At 42.6% G+C, this 19,823-nt stretch overlaps 1 protein-coding gene across 1 annotated transcript in view; it reads left to right on the top strand.

Annotated features, from left to right (window-relative positions):
* Positions 1–19,145, top strand: part of Sel1l2 (SEL1L2 adaptor subunit of ERAD E3 ligase) — a 68,859-nt gene extending 49,714 nt beyond the window's left edge. The window contains exons 11-18 of the mRNA XM_052725795.1: positions 2,058–2,120; positions 2,659–2,746; positions 5,403–5,551; positions 6,643–6,808; positions 6,925–6,999; positions 9,713–9,885; positions 18,191–18,319; positions 19,026–19,145. Of these exons, the coding sequence (XP_052581755.1) occupies positions 2,058–2,120; positions 2,659–2,746; positions 5,403–5,551; positions 6,643–6,808; positions 6,925–6,999; positions 9,713–9,885; positions 18,191–18,319; positions 19,026–19,145 (963 nt within the window). The remainder of the gene's footprint in view (positions 1–2,057; positions 2,121–2,658; positions 2,747–5,402; positions 5,552–6,642; positions 6,809–6,924; positions 7,000–9,712; positions 9,886–18,190; positions 18,320–19,025) is intronic.
* The last annotated feature ends 678 nt before the right edge of the window (positions 19,146–19,823 follow it).

Genomic DNA, 19,823 nt, shown 5'->3' with positions numbered 1-19,823 from the left:
ATGACGCTTCTTAGATAATAGACTCACTAGACTTTGCCACATCCATCACAATAGGTCTTATTGTTCCCAGAGCAGAGTAACGGTGACCACCAGAAATCACAGGTGGATGGAAGAAAAAAGAGAAGAAAGGGCTGGGATATAGCCCAGTTACAGAATGTTTGTGTAGTTGCAGGCCTCAGGATTAATAGCCAACACAAAACAAACAGGGAGGGCTTTTATGCCATGTAGTTAATATTGATGGAATATCCAAAGGATTTTTTATAATATTCAGTCCTTTGAAAGGCACAGGCTCAAAGCTGGGATTCTTGAGATGGTATTTAAAATATGCCTTCTCTGCTTCTGTGCTCTTCCCAGGTCACGGGGGCATGCTCTGGCTGCATCCACAGAACTAAATTTAGGTTGTTAGGAGACACTGGAGAGCTTTTTATCAGAATTTAACTTCCTGAGGAAACTCTGTAAGCCTATAAAACAGATCGATGCACAGATCTGCTGAACGAAAGCCAAGTGGCCAAGCTCGGGCTTCTTACACAGCCACCAGAGGGCAAAAGACATGAGGGGAGAGAAGAAAAGAGGGAACTCTCTGTTGGAAAGTCACTGTGTGTGTGTGTGTGTGTGTGTGTGTGTGTGTGTGTGTGTGTGTGCATCCCACAACATATGGAGATCAGAGAACACATATGGAGATCAGAGAACACCTTTCAGGAAACTGTGGCTGCCATAGGCCCCAGGGCTATGACTCAGGTTGTTCTACTTGCACACCAAAGAGCTTTACCATGAGCCACATGGCCTGTCATTTTAAGGCTCCCCCTTCACCTAGTACTGGCACACTAAATATCGATACACCAGAACAAGTGCTCATGCAGCACTGCCCTGCCTGTATTGAAAGCACCCCATTTTTAGAGTTCTAAGTACAAATTAGAAACAGAAATGGTAATTTAGCATTGGACATTTGTCATGTCATGAGCAGGTGAATTTGAATAAACATACACCACATGTAATACATACAAATAATAATAAATAATAATAATAATAATAATAATAAATTATTAACTGTTAGCAGTGGTTGCATTGAAATCCAATGTCCTGAAATATTGTTTGGCTATTGATGTCAATTCCCTTTAGACAAATTAGGTAACAATCGTTTGAATAGACCTTCCCATTCTAGAAAATGAATCCATCCTTCAAGTCTTGGCTCAAATGTCACTACCAGGGTAACTTGATTCTCCCATGTTCCTAGCCTCAACCAAACAGTCAAGTACCCCCTTTTATCTGTCCACAACATTCTCAACTTATTTTACTTCAAGACTTACTACATTTAGCATGACTAAGGAATAAGACCCACATAACAGGGCTTGGCAGTGTCGGCCTATAATCCTAGCACTTGAGACACTGAGGCAGGATGATTGTAGGTTTGAGTACAGCCTGGGCTATTTGGTAAGAACTTTAAAACAAACAAAACTAACTGAAAAGAGGGAAGGAAGGAAGGAAGGAAGGAAGGAAGGAAGGAAGGAAGGAAGGAAAGAAGGCAGGCAGGCAGACAGGCAAGAAGGAAGGAAGGAAGGAAGGAAGGAAGGAAGGAAAGAAGGCAGGCAGGCAGACAGGCAAGAAGGAAGGAAGGAAGGAAGGAAGGAAGGAAGGAAGGAAGGAAGGAAGGAAGGAAGGAAGGAAAGAAGGAAAGAAGGAAGGAAGGAAGGAAGGAAAGAAGGAAAGGGAAAGAAAGGTGACCCACTTCTTTGATATGGCTCAGAACCCAGGAGTTCGCGACCCCCAAGGCAGAGTTTACCTTTACTCTGCCCAGTGCCTCTTATGGAATCACCCACAAAGCAAGCACTAAGTGCTAAATGTAAGAATGAAATAAAAATCTGACTTCTATTTCCTTCTGTTTTGTTCTTCTAGTCACAGGGGTGATGAAATAAAGGTATGAAAGGGTGCTAGAGAGGCCAAATGAATTGCCATCCTCCTAATTGATGGCCTTGGCCATTTCTTACTGGGTGCGTTTGAAATACTTGAATTGATTTTGCAGTAGTTTTCCTTTTCACAGATTTTTTAAATTCTTCTAGGGCAATGCAATTGGTCTTCATGGACTTGGTCTCCTTTACTTTCATGGAAAAGGTGTTCCTGTGGTAAGTTCAATAACCTTGCCATCCCTTCAACATATTTCTAGCATTTTTGCGGTTAACATTAATGGTTATGCATTAATGTATAGAAATTAGCTTTTATTGTTTGGTTTAGACAAACCAGTATATCTGACAGAGAATGAAATGATTCAGTAAAATCTTTGCCAAAGAGACAGAGGAACAAATATGTGACAAGAATAGCATCCACAGTTGTGTCTGAGACTCACAGGGTCAAACTAGCTTTTGAAACAGCTGCCTCCTGAGGATTTTATTGATAGAGAAATTTATCTTCTTAGCTTAATATGTCTTTTGAGTGACCTTCCCTCATCTAAAAAAAACAACTACCAATACAGAAAAATACAATTCATAATGAAATAACATAATGATTTCTTTATGGAATCTAATATAATAATGAAAATGTATTATATTTCTGGTGCTATTTTAACTAGCCTATAGGACACTGACAGTACTCTTAAGCTGGAAAGTGGTTGTTACCATGGAGTTATGCATATAACTTTGAGTAATAAGTGTAATTATCTTGCAGAATTATGGTGAAGCACTTAAATACTTCCAGAAAGCTGCAGAGAAGGGATGGCCTAATGCACAGTTCCAGCTAGGCTTCATGTACTACTGTAGGTACCACAAATATGGCTACTTCATTTAGAACGATGTATGCATTAGTAAATCTTCTCCACATATAACAAGCATCAAAGGGTTGCTGTGAGTGGCTTGCAAAGAACATTAAGGCATCAGTTTAAAGAGAGCTTCAAAGAAGCCTAAAGACTTGGACATTAGTTGAAAGGGTGGGGAGATGCAGAGGCAGGATGCCCACCTTTGACTAGGTTAACTTTGAGGTTCGAGGACTGGAGAGATGGCTCAGTGGTTAAGAGCACAGGCTGCTCTTCCAGAGGATCTGGGTTCAATTCCCAGCACCCATATGGCAGCTCACAACTGTCATAACTCCAGTTCCAAGGAATCTGACACCTTCACATCAATGCACATAAAATTTGAAATATATATGATTTGAGGTTCTTGTGATAGCAGCGTACATACACATCCAGAAGTAACGATGGCACTCACAAGAGAGGTCAAGGTTAAGGAGAAAGATCTGAGACATAAACATATAGGTGTAAGTTAAGAGTAGTTGAGCTTGCAAAGGAAAAAGAAAGAATGTGAGAAAAGGGAGATGTGGCTATGCTCATAAATCTGGTGATCCCTTTTGGCATCTTGAAAGGATAAGCCAAAGAAGCATGGTTGTCAAAAAGAACAAAATCCTGGAAAGGGAGAAGGGTTGACAGGGATCCAAAAGGGCTAAAAGACAGAACTTTGCAGATACTGTGTACATTTTACTGATAACGTAGCACAAAGTCTGGTGATAGAGTAGTGGAGGTGGAGGAAGAGAGTTGGGGGCAGGGCAGAGAGGAGAGGGGGAGGAAGTGAAAAGCCAGGAGGGAGGGGAGAGAAGGAAGAGGGGAATGAGGAGGGAAGGAAAGAGAAATGATTCAGTATCCTTATTGTTTGGTCAATATGGAGAATCTTGGTGAGATTATTGTGTTTATTGGAATGAGGACTGGTTGACAGTGGGTTAGGGTGTGACTACAAGGCGAGAAAGAAGAAAAATAGTATTTCCAAAATGTGATCTCTAAGAGAGAAAAGGAACTGAAGGGAACAACATCCAAGAAGGAATTTTTATAACATGATGAGAGACATGAGCATAATTATAATTGATAAAAGGAGGTTCTGGGAAAAGGGGTTGGTGGCGTTAAGATCTGATTGATCCCAGGTTGGTGGAGGCCTCAGGGTCTTGACAGAGAAGTAGGATTTCTCATCCTGCAGCACTGGAAGGCAAGTGAAAGTACAGGTACATGAACTTGGGGGAGGATGGTGAAGAGGGACGAGTGAGGGAAGATAAGGTGGAGTTGCCCTCAGTTAGTTCACAGGCAAAAAAATACTGCCTTCTTAGAGCAATAGCGAGGTAGTTAGAGGAAAGGGCACCAGACAGTGATGGGCATTTGTTCGAAGAGTGAGTGGTCAGGACAAATCCCAGACATCTGAACATGCCCTCACCAAGTCCATCATGGCCGAGATGGAGCCTGGACAACAGCCAACTCTCTCAAGTAGGTCACATCTAGTCAAGAAGTCTGCCGATGTTTGCCACTGTGGTCCAGCTCTAGGGGGCCTGTTTTGTACTATATGTTTGACATTGTGTTCTCCTAACTCACTCTAAGTCCTCAGTTTAGATCTGTCCAATTCCTGGAGCGTCTAGGAAGAGTAATAGTAATGGCTTTACATGTTCCAGTTCATTGTACTCTCTCAACATACGGATACCCCACAGCTTACAGCTGAGCAGACTGAGTCATACCAAGGCCCACACATCTTACCCAAGACTACACAGACAGGCTGGGATTCAATCCCAAGTGATCTGTCACCAGATGTTCTGCTCTTTTTAATTTTTTTTCAAGTTTTATTTATTTACTTATCAGTTTAGACATAGAGTCTCACTATGAAGTCTGAGCTGCCTTAGACTCACTGGCCTCTTTCTGTAGTCTCCAGAGTGTTGTGATTTCAGGTGTGTGCCACCATACCAGGCTGAGCCACGGCTCTAGCTTAATTCCCGTGTGGCACTGTTGTTAAAAGCCAGGAAACCTTTGAGCTGGAAGGGAATGTAAAGCCAATCCAGGGAAAGGTCCTTCTTTTTTGCAAGTGAAGTCCCTAGATGGGAATGACTCATAAAGAGGAATAACAGTAACAAGAGAACTGAGCCAAGAACCTCTCCTGCTAGAGATCTACTGACTGCCCAGCACCAAATGCCTCTCTGCCTCTCCTTCCTCCAATCATGAGCTCAGACAGGGCTGTTCTTCCTGGACCTGGGATTTCCCTGTTCTGTGTTTGTGGCTGGTTAAGATCTACATGGAGTGTGTGTGTGTGTGTGTGTGTGTGTGTGTGTGTGTGTGTGTGTGTGTGTGTGTGTATGTGTGTGTGTGACAGACAGAGAGACAGAGAGAGACGATACGGTATGATCACAGAGAAACTCCCATGATCACACACTTCTTGGTCTCCTTATGTACATGAAACTGAACAGCCCTTCTTTCTTAATTTTCTGACTGGGTAAAGATCATAGAGTAACTCAACCACTTGTCCCAAAAATAGTGAACCTAAAGTAGTTTTACTTACAGTTCTCAGTCTTTTCCCATCCTTTTTAGACTTGTGGGTATCACTATGACCATTATATCTATAGAATGTTGTTTTTTTTTAAATTGAGTGACTTAAAAGAATTTTAATTTTCAGCTGGCTTTGGAGTATGGAAGGATTATAAACTTGCCTTCAAATATTTTTACTTGGCCTCTCAGAGTGGGCAGCCTCTCGCCATTTATTACCTAGCCGAGATGTACGCAACTGGAACAGGGGTGCTGAGATCCTGCAGAACGGCCGTAGAGGTAAACCTGGGGTTTCTGTTACAGCTCTTCCATTAGTCACACAGAGTAGGTCGTTGTCTTTGTTTTATCACTCTTTTCTCACAGTTGGCAATGAACACCACCATTTGACAGGAGGAAAAACAGGAGTGTAACTTAAATTGGGAGAGAGAAGAAAAGAAATGACCCCTTCCTCTCTGGAGTTTGGCTCCTCAGCACAGTCAGAGTTGGCCTCTGGATTCAGTTTAGAAGCTCTGTTTCAGCCTTCAGTCAAACCACCAGAGCAACCTGGCACTCCCAGTGAGACTGGGAGTCACTACTCGGGAAAGGCAGGCTTGATTTAGCCTAGAAAATATAGCCCATTCCTTCCCAGAAAACAGGGTCCTTAGATTTTTGATGATTCGGATGACAATTGAGAAAGTGGGTTCTTTCAGCCTGAGCCAGTAATGTACTTTTCAAAAGAATGCTTTTAGGACCGTAATGCCCTTCATTGATTTATTAAATATGTCCGCTGCACCAGTATAAATACCTCCACGTTGCAATCTGGTCCCTCTGAAGCTCATTTCCAAAGCTGCCAGTTAATAATCTATCTTTAGATTTGTTCCTTTGCCAACTTCCTAATGAATTATGTATGGCTAACCTCTTTTGGTTACATAAGGGCTATTCAGCTAAGTTGACATTTGTCCCCACGGAGCTCTGCACACCTCCCTTCCCATTATGTCACCTATACCCTCAGGCACTGACTTCCCCTTCCTTCTCATTTCCACATCAGCTGTAGCCTCTTCCATGCAGAGCACCAGTGCCTGTAAAATGACACCATCAACAACAAAGCCCTCCAAATTGATAGGCTTATCCGTCGGAGAGCCTCCAAGCCAGGAAAGTCTACTACACAAATTAAAAGGAGCCGGAGAGCAATGTGCCAGAGACAAAACTACCCTGAGAACCTGTGTGCCTATAGATGTATTAATTCTTCACTCTAAATAATTTTCAAAAAGCCAGGCAATTGCAGAAAAAAGTTCTTGCCTGCTCAGCCAGCGGAAGCTGGAGATGAGGATCACAGATCACCGTGTGGGATGAAGCTAACTAGCCTGTTTGGTTTCTCTTTCCGTCTTCAGCTGTATAAAGGTGTCTGTGAACTAGGCCACTGGGCTGAGAAGTTCCTGACAGCCTACTTCGCCTATAAGGATGGCGACGTAGACTCTTCTCTTATTCAGTATGCACTGCTTGCAGAAATGGGATACGAAGTAGCTCAAAGCAATTCAGCATTCATTTTGGAATCTAGTAAGATACAATTTTCAAAATTCCCCAACCATACATATGCACAAATGGCTTACTATGTCCTCATTTAAGCCTTTTTCATGCAATAGTTCTTTTTTTTTTTTTCTTTTTCCTTTTAGAAAAGGCTAAAATTCTGGGAAAAGAGAAGATGTATCCAATGGCACTTCTGCTATGGAACCGAGCTGCCATTCAAGGTATAAAACAGATCAAACTAGGCACATAGCTGGACCATAGCCATGACTATTCATCTGCTGCGCTTCAGCTGTGTTGTTGGGCACAGAGGCAGAGAGGTACCAGGGTGTCAAGCAGAGGGCACTTTGAATTATACTGCTGTTAGAGGTCATTTCTGAGAATTCATTTTCTTCATTAGTCTCAAAGTCCCTTAGTTTAGCAAGCCCTAGGAATTCATCTCTGTCTCCATGGTACCAGAACTGTTGTTTGAAACATGATAATTTTACTCAAGAAAACAATTTTCTTCATCTGGCTTTAGTCATTCATTTGCTGAGTTGTTTACTGAGCTAACCTGAGATGTGACCTGTGTCTCTATGAGTCTGTAGGCAAAATTAATTATGTGCCGACTATGTTTGACTTTTCTAAAGTGAGACACTGATGTTGACAACACACTTCAGATCTTTACTCTCACCGTCAATACGTTAAAATTTAAAAAAAAAAAAAAGTGGGAAAATCCTTTCTCAGCCTCCTCAAGGCCTTCCTACTCATTGGTTTCACATGTGGTAAGGAATGTACACCAACATTGCTCGGAACAGTACTGTCAGGTGGCATTTGAATCACCGTGTCCCTCCCCATTCCCCCCCCTAAAATTATAGTATTAAAACCAGAGAGATGTTGCACAGCTGTCACGGTTGGCATTTGGACGTGTGAGGAACTCTAGCAATAAGAGAGCAATTTTATTTCCAATTAGGTTTCCTGAAATCATCTCCTGTTAAGGCTGAATCATCCCTTTTAACAGGATGCAATAGGATAAAAAATGATTCTCAGCTGGTGCTAATATGAAGCAGAGGGAACAAAGCCACAGTGGTGCCTTCACAGACCCGGCTGGGCCGGCTAGACAGCAGCAGGCCATCACTGCGAGTTCAGTGAGAAATTCCGTGTTTTGTAAAATGCAATAAAGACCTCATTTGGAGTGAGAAAAACAATGCTAGCAATCTCTCAGCCATGGCAAATCAGCTCAGTTGCAACAAATACACGTTTATTTCAAGCCAGGAAATGGTGCGGAAATTGGACCAAAGAAAAGAGAAGCTGAAAATGAAGAGATATTAATATTAAATAGAATACACACACACACACACACACACACACACACACAGCTTGCCAAGTTGCTCAAAATCATTGTGTCAAAAAGGTCAGACACACCCATCTCAAAGTTATGGCTGCTGACTGGCTCACAAAAGGCAGGAAATCTAATAATGAAAACTTTCAATTAGCCACTAATGCTTCTTTTAGCAGCTGCTTCATATGAAGAGAGTACTGAGACATCAGGGCTCAGAACCACCTTGCATCTGTGGAATTGCAGTAGAAATCTCTCTCTAGTCAACAGGAGCCTGTCGGAATTGCCACAGGCCCTCGTTAGGGTACTACTGTTGCTCTGAGGACAGGCTTGTTCACTGTCCTCCATTCTCAGGGACTTGGGGGATCATGCTCTTAACTGAAAAGCTTAAGAATACACAAGTGTCCCATCCCTTTGTGACTATGGCCAAGAAGGAACCTTGTGGTCAGCATGACAGCTTCGAACAAAATTAGAGATGGAGTGGGTTTCTCTTTGACGCATCATGTCTCTCCTGGCCTCTATAATTATCCTTGCTTGAGCGCCATCCCCGTCAGTCCTTGCTCCCACTTGCCTATACATTTTGTGTTAATTATGTAGGAAGCAAAATCTGAAACCTAATGTCTTCATCAGCTTAAGACTTTTAAAATGTTACCTCTGCTCAGACAGAAACAAAGATGGCTCGTGGTGTCACATATCTGTGAAGTATCTGTGCTTTAACAGGAGACACTAGAAGTTTAGAGGAACTTTGTTACCCAAAGGTATAACTAAAAAAAAAAATCCACTGTACTGGGCCAGATTGAGAAAGAATTTTTGAAGAAGTCCTGTATCTCAAGACATGCCTCAGACCCTAATACACATGGTTTCCATTTTCCAAGAAAGCCTGGATCTTGTGAAACATTGGCCACAGCTGGGACAAATGTCCAACATGAATTTTCCCTCATCCTTTCAACCGACATTCTTTCAGGGAACAGAAGCATGGCCATCTCCTGAGATACATACACACACTTAAAAGCCATTTCTAAATGGCCTTCAAAAGAATGATGCCACAAATCTTTAAAAGTAATGTGATTTCCTCCCTCTTTGATATATCTACATATCCATGTTTATTGGAAAGTAATATCCTAAATTACCTCTTGGGAAGGCATTTTCTAAAAATATCCTAGCATGATCGTTCCATAAATATTTATCAAGTGCCAGACTAGGCTCCAGAGCAATTTTAGTAATTAAGAGCCTTGGAGTTCTTGCCTTGCCCTTATGTGGCCACTGTCACATCAGAGTAGAGTTTTAGAAAGGAATTCTAAGGGCAGGAAAGATAGGATTCAGTTTTCCAGGAGTTGTCGTCCTGTCTCTAAATACAAATTTGTGTTGTTTATCATTTCTTTCAGAACATTATAATCATGAATATTATCCTGCAATGAAGACTATTAGCATTGAGTGTTGTGTCTTGTGTTTCATATAGTATATGTAATCTTAACTGTGAGATTTTGAATATTTCATTGTATACATGTATATAAGTGTGTGTATTCGGTGTTTTTACAGTTTATTAGGTTGATTTACTGAGGACTATACATGAATCACTTGGGTTACTATTCTCTCTCTCTCTCCGCTATTTCTCTCAGGGAATGCTTTTGCTAGAGTGAAAATTGGAGATTACCATTACTATGGTTATGGGACTAAGAAAGACTATGAAACGGCAGCCACACACTACAGCATTGCAGCAGACAAGCATCACAGTGCACAAGCCATGTTCAATCTGGCCTACATGTATGAACATGGCTTGGGTATCGCAAAGGTAACTGCATTGGTTCAAAGCTAGTAATGACGGCTGTGTGAGAAGAGAAAATCTATAAATGTTTGGAATTCCATTGATGTTATCACTGTAGAAGAAAGAAAAGAGTCCTTCTCCCTCATGCTAACATATATAATTACCCTATTACCTTCATATCCTCATTTATACCAAGTACATAATTAATGAGTGGAAGAAATCTAATTTGGACCAATCCTAATTCATACATTCCTCTCCACTTTTTCACTGACATGACTTATGCATCTCCACCAACTCCTAAACTGTCAGTCACAACAGCAAGGTGGAATGAGGCCCAGTCTATAGATTAAGGTGGCATTCATTAATCCAGAAATGTCTCAGAAAGCAGCCATTATCTCCGTAACACCATACTGGGCACTCTAAAGAGAACTAGGAGACTATAGAGACCACATCTGGCTGAAGGCATATTCATTAATGAAAGCAAGCTAACAGTACAAACGCTAGTGGGGAAAACCCTTTAGTCAGTGGGCGCAATCCGGCAGAGATGTGTTAAAAGTCTGAAAGGAGGAGGCAGGTATATTAAATGCCAATATTAACCAGTTTTGGTTAGGTGTGATAGACAGACAGACAGAGATATTGAGGTAAGCACTCTGCCCTTATATGCATAAGGAATCTACACTTCGGATATAAAGTCATTTGGCCAAGTTTGCAGAATTTCTTTAGTAGTGGATCCAGAATTTTATGCAAAGCATGTCTGATCCCAAACATTTTCAGGGGAAAAAAAAAATGGGACTGACAAGAGTCATTCTTAGTAACAAAGCATGTTTCTCTCCACGGTGTTTATATTCCTAAATATTTCTAGAGTGAAACACTACTGGCTGTCTGTGTTTTCTTCTTCAGTCCAGTAGGACTAGCGATTGAGAGTCACTGGTGGGGAGTTTCCTGAGAATTGGCCAGCCAGTGCTGTCTACAGTCAAAGGCTTCTTAGGCCCGACTGCCCAGTGATGCAGACCCCACTGTCTTGACCTCCCTGCAGTCTGCCTTCGCCTGATCATTTCTCATCAGCCTCCCAAATCGGGCCAACTCCAAATCCAGCCCAGTCTCCCATTCCTAGCAGACGTGAGCTACCTGTTTGTAAAATGTACAGAAGCAAGTGGTTCAGTTGGGGATTTCTCCGGATGTCATTCGTTGACCTTCCGCGTCCCACTGCCATCCACGTCAGTGACACAGAACTAATAATACCTGGCCTACTCCCCCCCCCCCACCCGCCAGTGTAGAGAAGGAAATGAACAAGGCTGTGTGAACGGGCCTTGGAGTTAAATAGCATGTGGAATGATGTCATTTAGCTCAGAAGGGAATTTGAACAGCTGCTAAGGTTTCAATAAGATCCCGGCTTTTATTCATAAATTCCTCATGTAAAACACCAAAACCCAAGAAAAGCCATGACCCCACCTTGTGTGTCCACTAAGTTAGCTCTCCTACCTGGGGTGACTCAAAACAGGACCCTCTCTTAACAGCCACCTCCTCACCACAGTGAGACCATTTTCTCCTGCATCCCCAGAGGCAGAATGGAGCGTCCTCTCACGACAGGCGGCCAAGATGGCAGGAAAGAACAACACACTGTCCAGGGCCCAGCTTTCGGACGTCACCCAGAGGCTTTGGTTCCCCCCAGGCCCCCCCAGTGAACCTCTTGGCTGCGCGCTCTCTTCTCTAGTCAGATAGCCGCTGTTGGGACATCCGTTCCACACTGGAAATACAGCCACAGGCTCGTCTCTCTGACTCCTTTTCTAGTCTTTCCTGCCAGGTTTCCTCTTAACTCACAGGTCGCTCACTGTGATCAAACTGATCAACTTTCCTCACGGGAGGTCTTATGGATTTTTTTTGTTCCTCTGGTTGTTGTTTTGACAGAAAGCATCTACACTGAAAACCAGAGGGGGGGGGGCAAATAAAAACCAAAGAGAGAGAAAAAAAGAAAGAAACCGGGAGCTGTGCTCAACCTCCATCAGGACTTTAGATTTAGCTGATGAGAGATCACTCCGTTTTGTCCTTACTGATCTCTTCATTTAGCAATTAGAAAAATAATCAAGTGTTTAGGGCAAACTTTATTAATTTTGTCATCTCAGACAAATTAATTAAGTGACTCTAATTTTCAAAAATAAGCATCCCAGCAAGTTCAGGCCCCAAACTTACTACAAAGGTGTTAGGAGCATGACATTTCTAGTGTTCATCATCACATACTGTCCATTTCTTCAGCGTGGCACTTCCCAGTTCTTGTTACCCTAAATCTTCATGCGAACCAGTGAGAAAAATGAGTGTTATGTCACTTCCAGAGAGCCTCTGAGAATGTAAGAAGGTTGAAGGAGTCATATTTGGTAAAATCTTGAGTTCAAGGAATGAAAGTGAGGTATCCATCAACTCTTGTGGAGTCGCTGTAAAAATACGAGCCTCTGGTGCGCTCTTTTGTCTTTGGGAACATACGCTGGACCTAAGGTAACGCAGACGACTTATCCTAACAGCCTCACTGAGAAGCACCTCAGTTCAGTGGGCTGCTTGATCTAAACTCGGGGTCAGGACAGACTGCATCGCTGTAGGAACGTAGAACAACACCTCATTTCCCAAATCTTTCTCTGCCAGAGATGTGAACAGAGGAATGGTTCCTCCAAAGTTCACCCTGGGGAACTAATGGGGCATGGGGAGGGCTTTACTTACAGAACATGAGTCAGGAGTTACTGACAGGACAGTGGGTGACCCCAAAGCAGCCACGCTGGCAAGTTTCTATCCAGCATGGACGTTGGGTTCTCCATAGCTGAAAAGATGGACCCCCCTCCCCTGAGCTTCCCAAGCCTGTATACTCTAGCGCCTCCCTGTGGCCACGTGCAAATAGGACAGACTTACAAAGGGCTGTGAGAAGCAGCTGGATACCGAATTGAGGGCCCAATGACCCTCCCCAACTCCTCCTGCTGTGGGGGAGTATCAGCACTCCAAGCCCAGATACAAGGACCATCTGCAAGCAGACTCAGCTCACCTGATCAAGATGGTGCCTGTTTTGCTGGAAGGATGGTAAAATTAACTGAGGATAGAAACTTAAAAACGCAAGCATTCAGCTGACAAATTACAACGAGACTCTTTTGCAGTTTATATTTTTAAATTATTTCCGAAGCTTAACCATGAACAAAGCCTGCTGTCCATTCCTACTGGCTATTCCAACTGTCTCGACTCTGGATCAGGTCTGAATTTTTTATCGCGTTGGTCTGTTGCAAAGGCTACGCGGTGCCTTCAGTTCTGATGTTCTCCCATTAAGTTTCTACCAGAAGTACCTCTGCCCACTAAAGATTAGAATCTCTGGTCTTTAGAACAATTATGGAGGAATGTCTGTCTTGTTAGACTACATTTCCCAACATCCTTTGCATCCATGTGTCGCCCCTCCCCCCCAACAGCTTAAGTGAAAGGTGCCATTTGTGCTAAGGCAGTCAGTAAGTAAATAGAGCTTCTTCCTAGTCCCTTTGCACTTTGTGGATGGAACACAGCAGAAAGCAGAGGCTCTGGGGAAATGCAGAACCACTTAATGGAAAGAGTCCCTTAATTACCAGTGAAGAAAATCCTCTACCACCCAGGAACATCCACGTTAAAATGTTGATTAAAGGTAAAAACAAACATTTTGGTATTATGTCCCTGAATTTGGGGAGTTTATTTGTTACAAGTGTTAGCATTACCTTAAGGAATACTTAAGTCATCTACCACTACTATGTTATTGTGGATAAAGTGTAACTCCTTCAAACTGCCACCTCCTTTACTGTCCCCCAAAGGCAATGCAGATAGACAAACACACAAACTGAAAATACCTTACTGGCATTATAAATCCTAGACTTCTTTCTTTAAATTCAATGCCTTCTTTGACTTAACTGTCCTTGATAACAACAGCCTCGTATACCATTTCCCTTCTAAATATATTCTAAGCAATATATTCCTCCCCCTCAACTCTTTCAATATATTCCCAGGTTTAAAAGATACCTACTTCTAGAATGCCATGTTATGGCCTGGTTTTCATTCACTCATCTGTATATTTACCAGGTGATTGTTCACATTATGAAGTAGTGGGCTTGGCTCTGGGGTCAGGGACTGTAGCATGAATCTTAGAGAGTCTTATTAATAAAATCAAACCCAGGGCCAGTTGTTGGGGTGAAATGCTGGATGGTCAGAGAGACAGAACAAGCCACAGCTAACCTCACCTGGCCAACTTCTCAGCTGGTCTTGTTTCCTCAGACTGGAAGCTTCTGTGTCCTCATATCCGAATGGTTCTCAGCTGAACTGTGCTGCTAGAAGCCTGAAAGCTTAACCAGCCAAGTGCTTAACCAGCCAAATGCTTCTAGTTTCTGGTCCTCACGCCTTATATATCTTTCTGTTTTTGCCATCACTCCCTGGAATTAAAGGCTGCTTTCTGGGATTAAAGGCGTAATTCACCATGCTTGGCTGTTTCCAGTGTGGCCTTGAACTCACAGAGATCCAGACGGATTTGTGCCTCTGGAATGCTAGGATTAAAGGTGTGAGTGCCACCATTTTCTAGCCTTTGTATCTAGTGGCTGTTCTATCTCTGACCCCAGATAAGTTTATTGGGGTGCACAATATTTTGGGGGAACACAATACCACCACAAGGGACAAAACAAAATAATCTTCAAAGAGATTACAATGTCCTCTGGGGAAAGTATATCATCTGCTGGAAGAATGTGTATAAAATATTATCTGTAGTTCCCTCTGCACTGGAGGGTTATGTTGAGGTTTTTTTTCCCTATTCAGTTCTATAATATCAGTTTCCCCTAATTTCCGAGAGATACAATCATAATAAGAAAATGAAAATAAATTACTCAAACAACCACCTTTCTATTCACATGGTCTATTTTAGTATAGGAAATCTTTGATGATATTAAAATATTTGGGCCTGGAGAACCTGTGTGTCATGCTTCCTTGTCGGAGAAGTCTGCCTCTTGGGCAGCCATTTTGAACATATGAGCACATTAAGCAGTACTGTGGCACACCTGATATTTTAGTTAGAACATGTTCTTTGAGAAAAGTCAGAGATTGATCCACCTAACCTGAACCACTGACTTTAAAGTAAACTCTCATGTACAGAGTACAAGTTATGTCTAAGTTGATTAGGTATGCGGTGGACTTGTTTACTGAGTCCTGGGCATCCTCAGAACAATATACATCAAAAGAAGACTTTTCGTTTGTTTGTTTCAGTGGTATGAACCTTTTGCTAAGTAAAGTCAAGGAATGAGGAGTCATTTCTAGAGTTTAGCTATGAAAATTCCTTTATTTGAGTTGCCCTTATTAGCTAGAAGCATGCAAGAATTTCTTTTTCTGGAATTTTAAAGGAAGATTTTTCATATCCCATCTCACCCCTCTGCAAACTTCAAAGTCTGTTGAGCAAGGCATGTATGCCCATCTTACTTATAGGTACTTCTTGCCATTTTTAAACTCCAGATCACATAAATGAATGGAGATTCCTATGCCTCAAGAAATAAACTAATAATGATTAACTTAATCATTAATTAAATTAATGATGATTAATTTAAGAATTACAGACATGTAATTCCAGCACTTGGGAGGTAAGAAGCAGGAAGATCGGGACTTCAAGGTCATCCTGTTATGTAGTGAGTTTGAGGCCAGCCTGGGCTACATGAAGTCCTATCTCAAAAATCAAAAACAAGGGCCAGTGAGGTGGCTCGGCTGGTAAAGGCACTTGCTGTGTCTGGCGACATGGAACTCACATTAAAATGTAGGGCGATCCAGTTGTCATGACTCCACACATGTGCTGTGACATGTGCCTTCACAAACACACAAATAATAACAATAAAAAACAAAAAACAGTAAGTGAACACCTCAATTATTGACAAAAGCTGCCCAGTTCCACGTCATTTGAGTCGATATGCCTTCCACACGTGGGCTGATAGAAGGTGCACCCCGCTGGCCTATGAACACACACACACACTGAATGGGCTGGAATTAAAGACATAGACCACAGTTCACAATGTCTATTTTCTTTCTTGCTAGGAAGATCTGTCCCAATCTCTTGAATTTTAAGTACTTTAGGTGAGCATTTTTTTCCTTCCAACAAATTTATTTAGCAGACCTCGAAGCTTTAGAAGTCTTTGAGAAACGAGCTAGGTGTGGTGGCACACACCTGTGATCCCAGCCTTCAGGAGGCTGCTGTCTGGAAGATTGTGAGTTCAAGGCCAAGCGTGGGTCACACAGTAAGACCCTGCTTCCGTAGGGGGTCAGGGAGGGAGAGAAGGAATGCAGAGAGAGGAACATGATAAGCAGCACACAGCCGAAGGAACATCACATGAGAAAAGGGTTAGCAGAGGCCCCAAGGGCTCACACGTTATTGAAGCCTCAACCTGGGTTTGAGAATGCAGCTTGGTAGCCTAGCATGTATGAGGTGTTGAATTCAATCCCCAGAACCAAAAACAATGTGAATTTCTGGGGGAAAAAGAAAAAACTCTCCATAATACATAGATGCCCAACAAAAACACAGTTCTGGGAAAGATGCTTTAAAAGTAATACTCCTGCCAAGCGGTGGTGGCACACGCCTTTAATCCCAGCACTCGGGAGGCAGAGGCAGGCGGATCTTTGTGAGTTCGAGGCCAGCCTGGTCTATGGAGCAAGATCCAGGAAAGGCGCAAAGCTACACAGAGAAACCCTGTCTTGAAAAACCAAAAAAAAAAAAAAAAAAAAACAAAAACAACACTCCCGAGCCAGAGAGACAGATCAGTGGGTAAAGGAGCTGGCCACCAAGCCTGACCACTGTGGCCGGAAGTTTCTCTGGTCCCGCCTTGCCCAGCAGTCCGGAAGAATCTCTCCCACCTGAGAGTCCCACAGCCACTTATAAAATAATTACTCAGAGGCTTATATTAATTACAAACTGTATGGCCCATGGCTTCAGCTTCTTGCTAGCTAGCTCTTTCATCTTAACCCATTCCTGCTAATCTATACGTTGCCACATGGCCGTGGCGTTACCGGTCTGCTGGCATCTTGTTGCTCCTGGACTCCACCCTTCTTCTCTCACTTTCTCTTTTGGATTTTCCCTACCTGGCTCCATCCTGCCCTGTCATAGGCCAATGCAGCTTTATTTATTATCTAATGGGAGCTACACATATTCACAGCATACAGAAAGACATCTTGTTCAATGTATGAAACACACATAGTGGAAGGAGAGTCCTGAAAGTTGGCCTCTGGCTTCCACTTGGCGGTGGTAACGCACGCCTTTAATCCCAGCACTCAGGATCTCTGTGAGTTCAAGGCCAGCCTGGGCTACAGAGTGAGTTCCAGGAAAGGCACAAAGCTACACAGAGAAACCCTGTCTTGAAAAAACCAAAAAAAAAAAAAAATGTTTTAAAGGAATACTCCTTAGAAGCCTTTTCATCAATGTTAAGCAAACAAAATAAAAATAAAAACATAAGCTATAAGTAGTTGGAAAATAAAGAAAATAATTTTCTACCTTGGTATAATTCAATGAGGAAAAAGCCCCAAAAGAATATGGTAACACATCATTCAGGAATCAGATTCCAACCTGAGAGATAAAATAGCCTACCCATTCGTTCTGTAAGAATGATTGAAGCCCTACTATGCAGTAAGCATCTTATTAAACTTAGTTTTGAACAGATAATCCAAAACTGTCAAGAACCTAGAGAGAAACAGATAATCACATTCCATGATTCATACTATGGAGATTATGTGATTATTATTCTGTAGCTAACTACACTTTTATTTCAGGGATCTGTACTCACAAGTACCTAAAGTTCTTTGCTCACAAGTAGGAGCTAACTAATGCAGGATAATAATAAGAAAGGGTTTTGAGGCCTATGTTAGTTTTCTGTCACAAATGTCCTTCCTCAAAACAGCATGTTTATTTTCTCATGGTCTCTTTAGATCAAGAGTCTAAATGGCCTGACTCTGCTTATGATCTCCTATGACTAAAGTCAAGGCTAATTCCATCCTGGAGGCAGTGAGGAGGAATGCATTTTCAATCTTATTCAGATTGTTAGTGAATTAAGTTCCCTGAAGTGTTAAGAAGACCATGCCCCCTGCTTCCTTGCTGGCTCACTGAGCTGCTTCTGATTCTTTCCATGTGACGCCCACATCCCACCATCCAGTTGCGGCAAGTTGAGTTCCTCCCGTACTTTTAACTTCCCTCTCCTGCTCTGGCATGATGAGGGTGTAGACAATTTTGTGGACCCATTCTGCCTACCAAACATAAATTGTGGCATTTCTAAAAACAGTTTCTGGTTCTCAAGTATCTGTACCTGATGGGGATGGACTGCTTCCTTTCTAGGACATTCACCTGGCCAGAAGATTGTATGACATGGCTGCTCAGACAAGCCCAGATGCTCACATTCCTGTGTTCTTTGCCCTTATGAAACTGGAAACTATGCATTTGCTCCGAGATATTCTGTTTTTTAATGTAAGTTTGTCTCAAATAGATTTTGAATAAGACACTCTGGGACAAAGTGATGAGGCTTACCAAGGGAGTCTTTTTTTTTTTTTAGTTAACTTTTCTTTGATAAGTAGAATGCAAAGTCTTGTACTTACCACACAGCAATTCTGCTTGTTGAGTATGTGTTGACACTATGTAGTACAACCAGTGAATTAATTCAGCAGACACTCTTTCCGCACACTCCATGTTCAGAGTAAGCAGGGATGTGCTATATATATTTGTTCAAAATACAGCTCTTGCCATCAAAATCTGAGACTGGTAAGCACATGGCAGGTGGCAAGTGATGCCACAGAGAACTGTAGTTCTTAAGAGTAGAAATTTTTTTTGAGACAGGGCCTTATGATATCATCAAGGCTGACCTGGAAGTTACTGTGTAACCCAGATTGACCTCAAATTTGAGATCCTTCTGCCTCAGCCTTCCCAGTGCAGGGACTACAGGCAAGTGCCACTTGTCAAGCTAAATTTTATACATCTTTGTGGTTATTTTAGTGGTGGTAGTTCAGCCTGTGTATGGGCTCTACCCTGAAATAGATCACATCTTCTAAGATGGAAGGGAGCTGGGGGATGGCTTGAGGGTAGGGTGGCAGTGGTAGGTTTGTGAGGGGAAATGATTCTGACTACAGTGAGATGCTAGGATTGTTTTCTTTTTTGACTGAATGCCTCTTGCCAGCAGTTCACCATGAGATGGAAATGGCTGAAACTGGACAACACCGTCGGACCATACTGGGATTTATTTGTGATTGGCCTAATTGTTGCCATGCTGATCTTCTTGCTTAGAAATCGCCATAGGTAGGCTCTGGACCATCAGGAAACCTGCTCACAGGTTTATGCCAAGCTATCCTCACCCAATAAAGAATTTCCTCATCCAAATCAAGAGCTGCTGCAGATTTCCCACACAGGCTGTGATGGAGAGTGGATAAAGCTTAAGAACTGCCCCAGAGAAACAACTCCAGACTTCCTGCTTAGTTAAGGGGACCACAGCAGGATGCTGAGGACAAGTCATCTAAGACTTGCCACAAATTTGCCATCTTGGTGATCTAGTTCTGACCTCGATAAAGGTCACCATCTTCGTGTTATAACAAAGGTATCCTCCCCTTTTGAGAGAGCAAACTGGGTGTCTTGGCTCTAGAACACATACTGAAGTAAAGAGAAGGGTGACTTTGGGGAAGGTGGGAATACAGATGCCTGAGAAGGTGACAGATAGACACTACACAGATAGATTCCATAGGGATGGTCTTGGGAGCAGACTGAAGTTCTGGTGAACAACTGTACTTCACAGCAGGCCATGACTGGAAAGGGGGAAGTGTGGCAGAAGTGGAAGATGGTACCAGCTTCCTGGGCACCAATGGAAAGGTCTCACTTTTCTGGCTCCCAACAGGCAAGTCAGGGGCCTAAGACCAAGCAGGGGGGTTGATGGGTGAGGAGAAGGCCACAACCTTTGCTGAAGGCTAGGCTTGAATCCTAGCTCTGT

Source organism: Peromyscus californicus, unplaced genomic scaffold (assembly GCF_007827085.1).
Source record: "Peromyscus californicus insignis strain IS unplaced genomic scaffold, ASM782708v3 Scaffold_7__1_contigs__length_154581171, whole genome shotgun sequence".
Lineage (NCBI taxonomy): Eukaryota > Metazoa > Chordata > Mammalia > Rodentia > Cricetidae > Peromyscus > Peromyscus californicus.
This window is presented reverse-complemented; position numbering and strand designations above follow the sequence as displayed.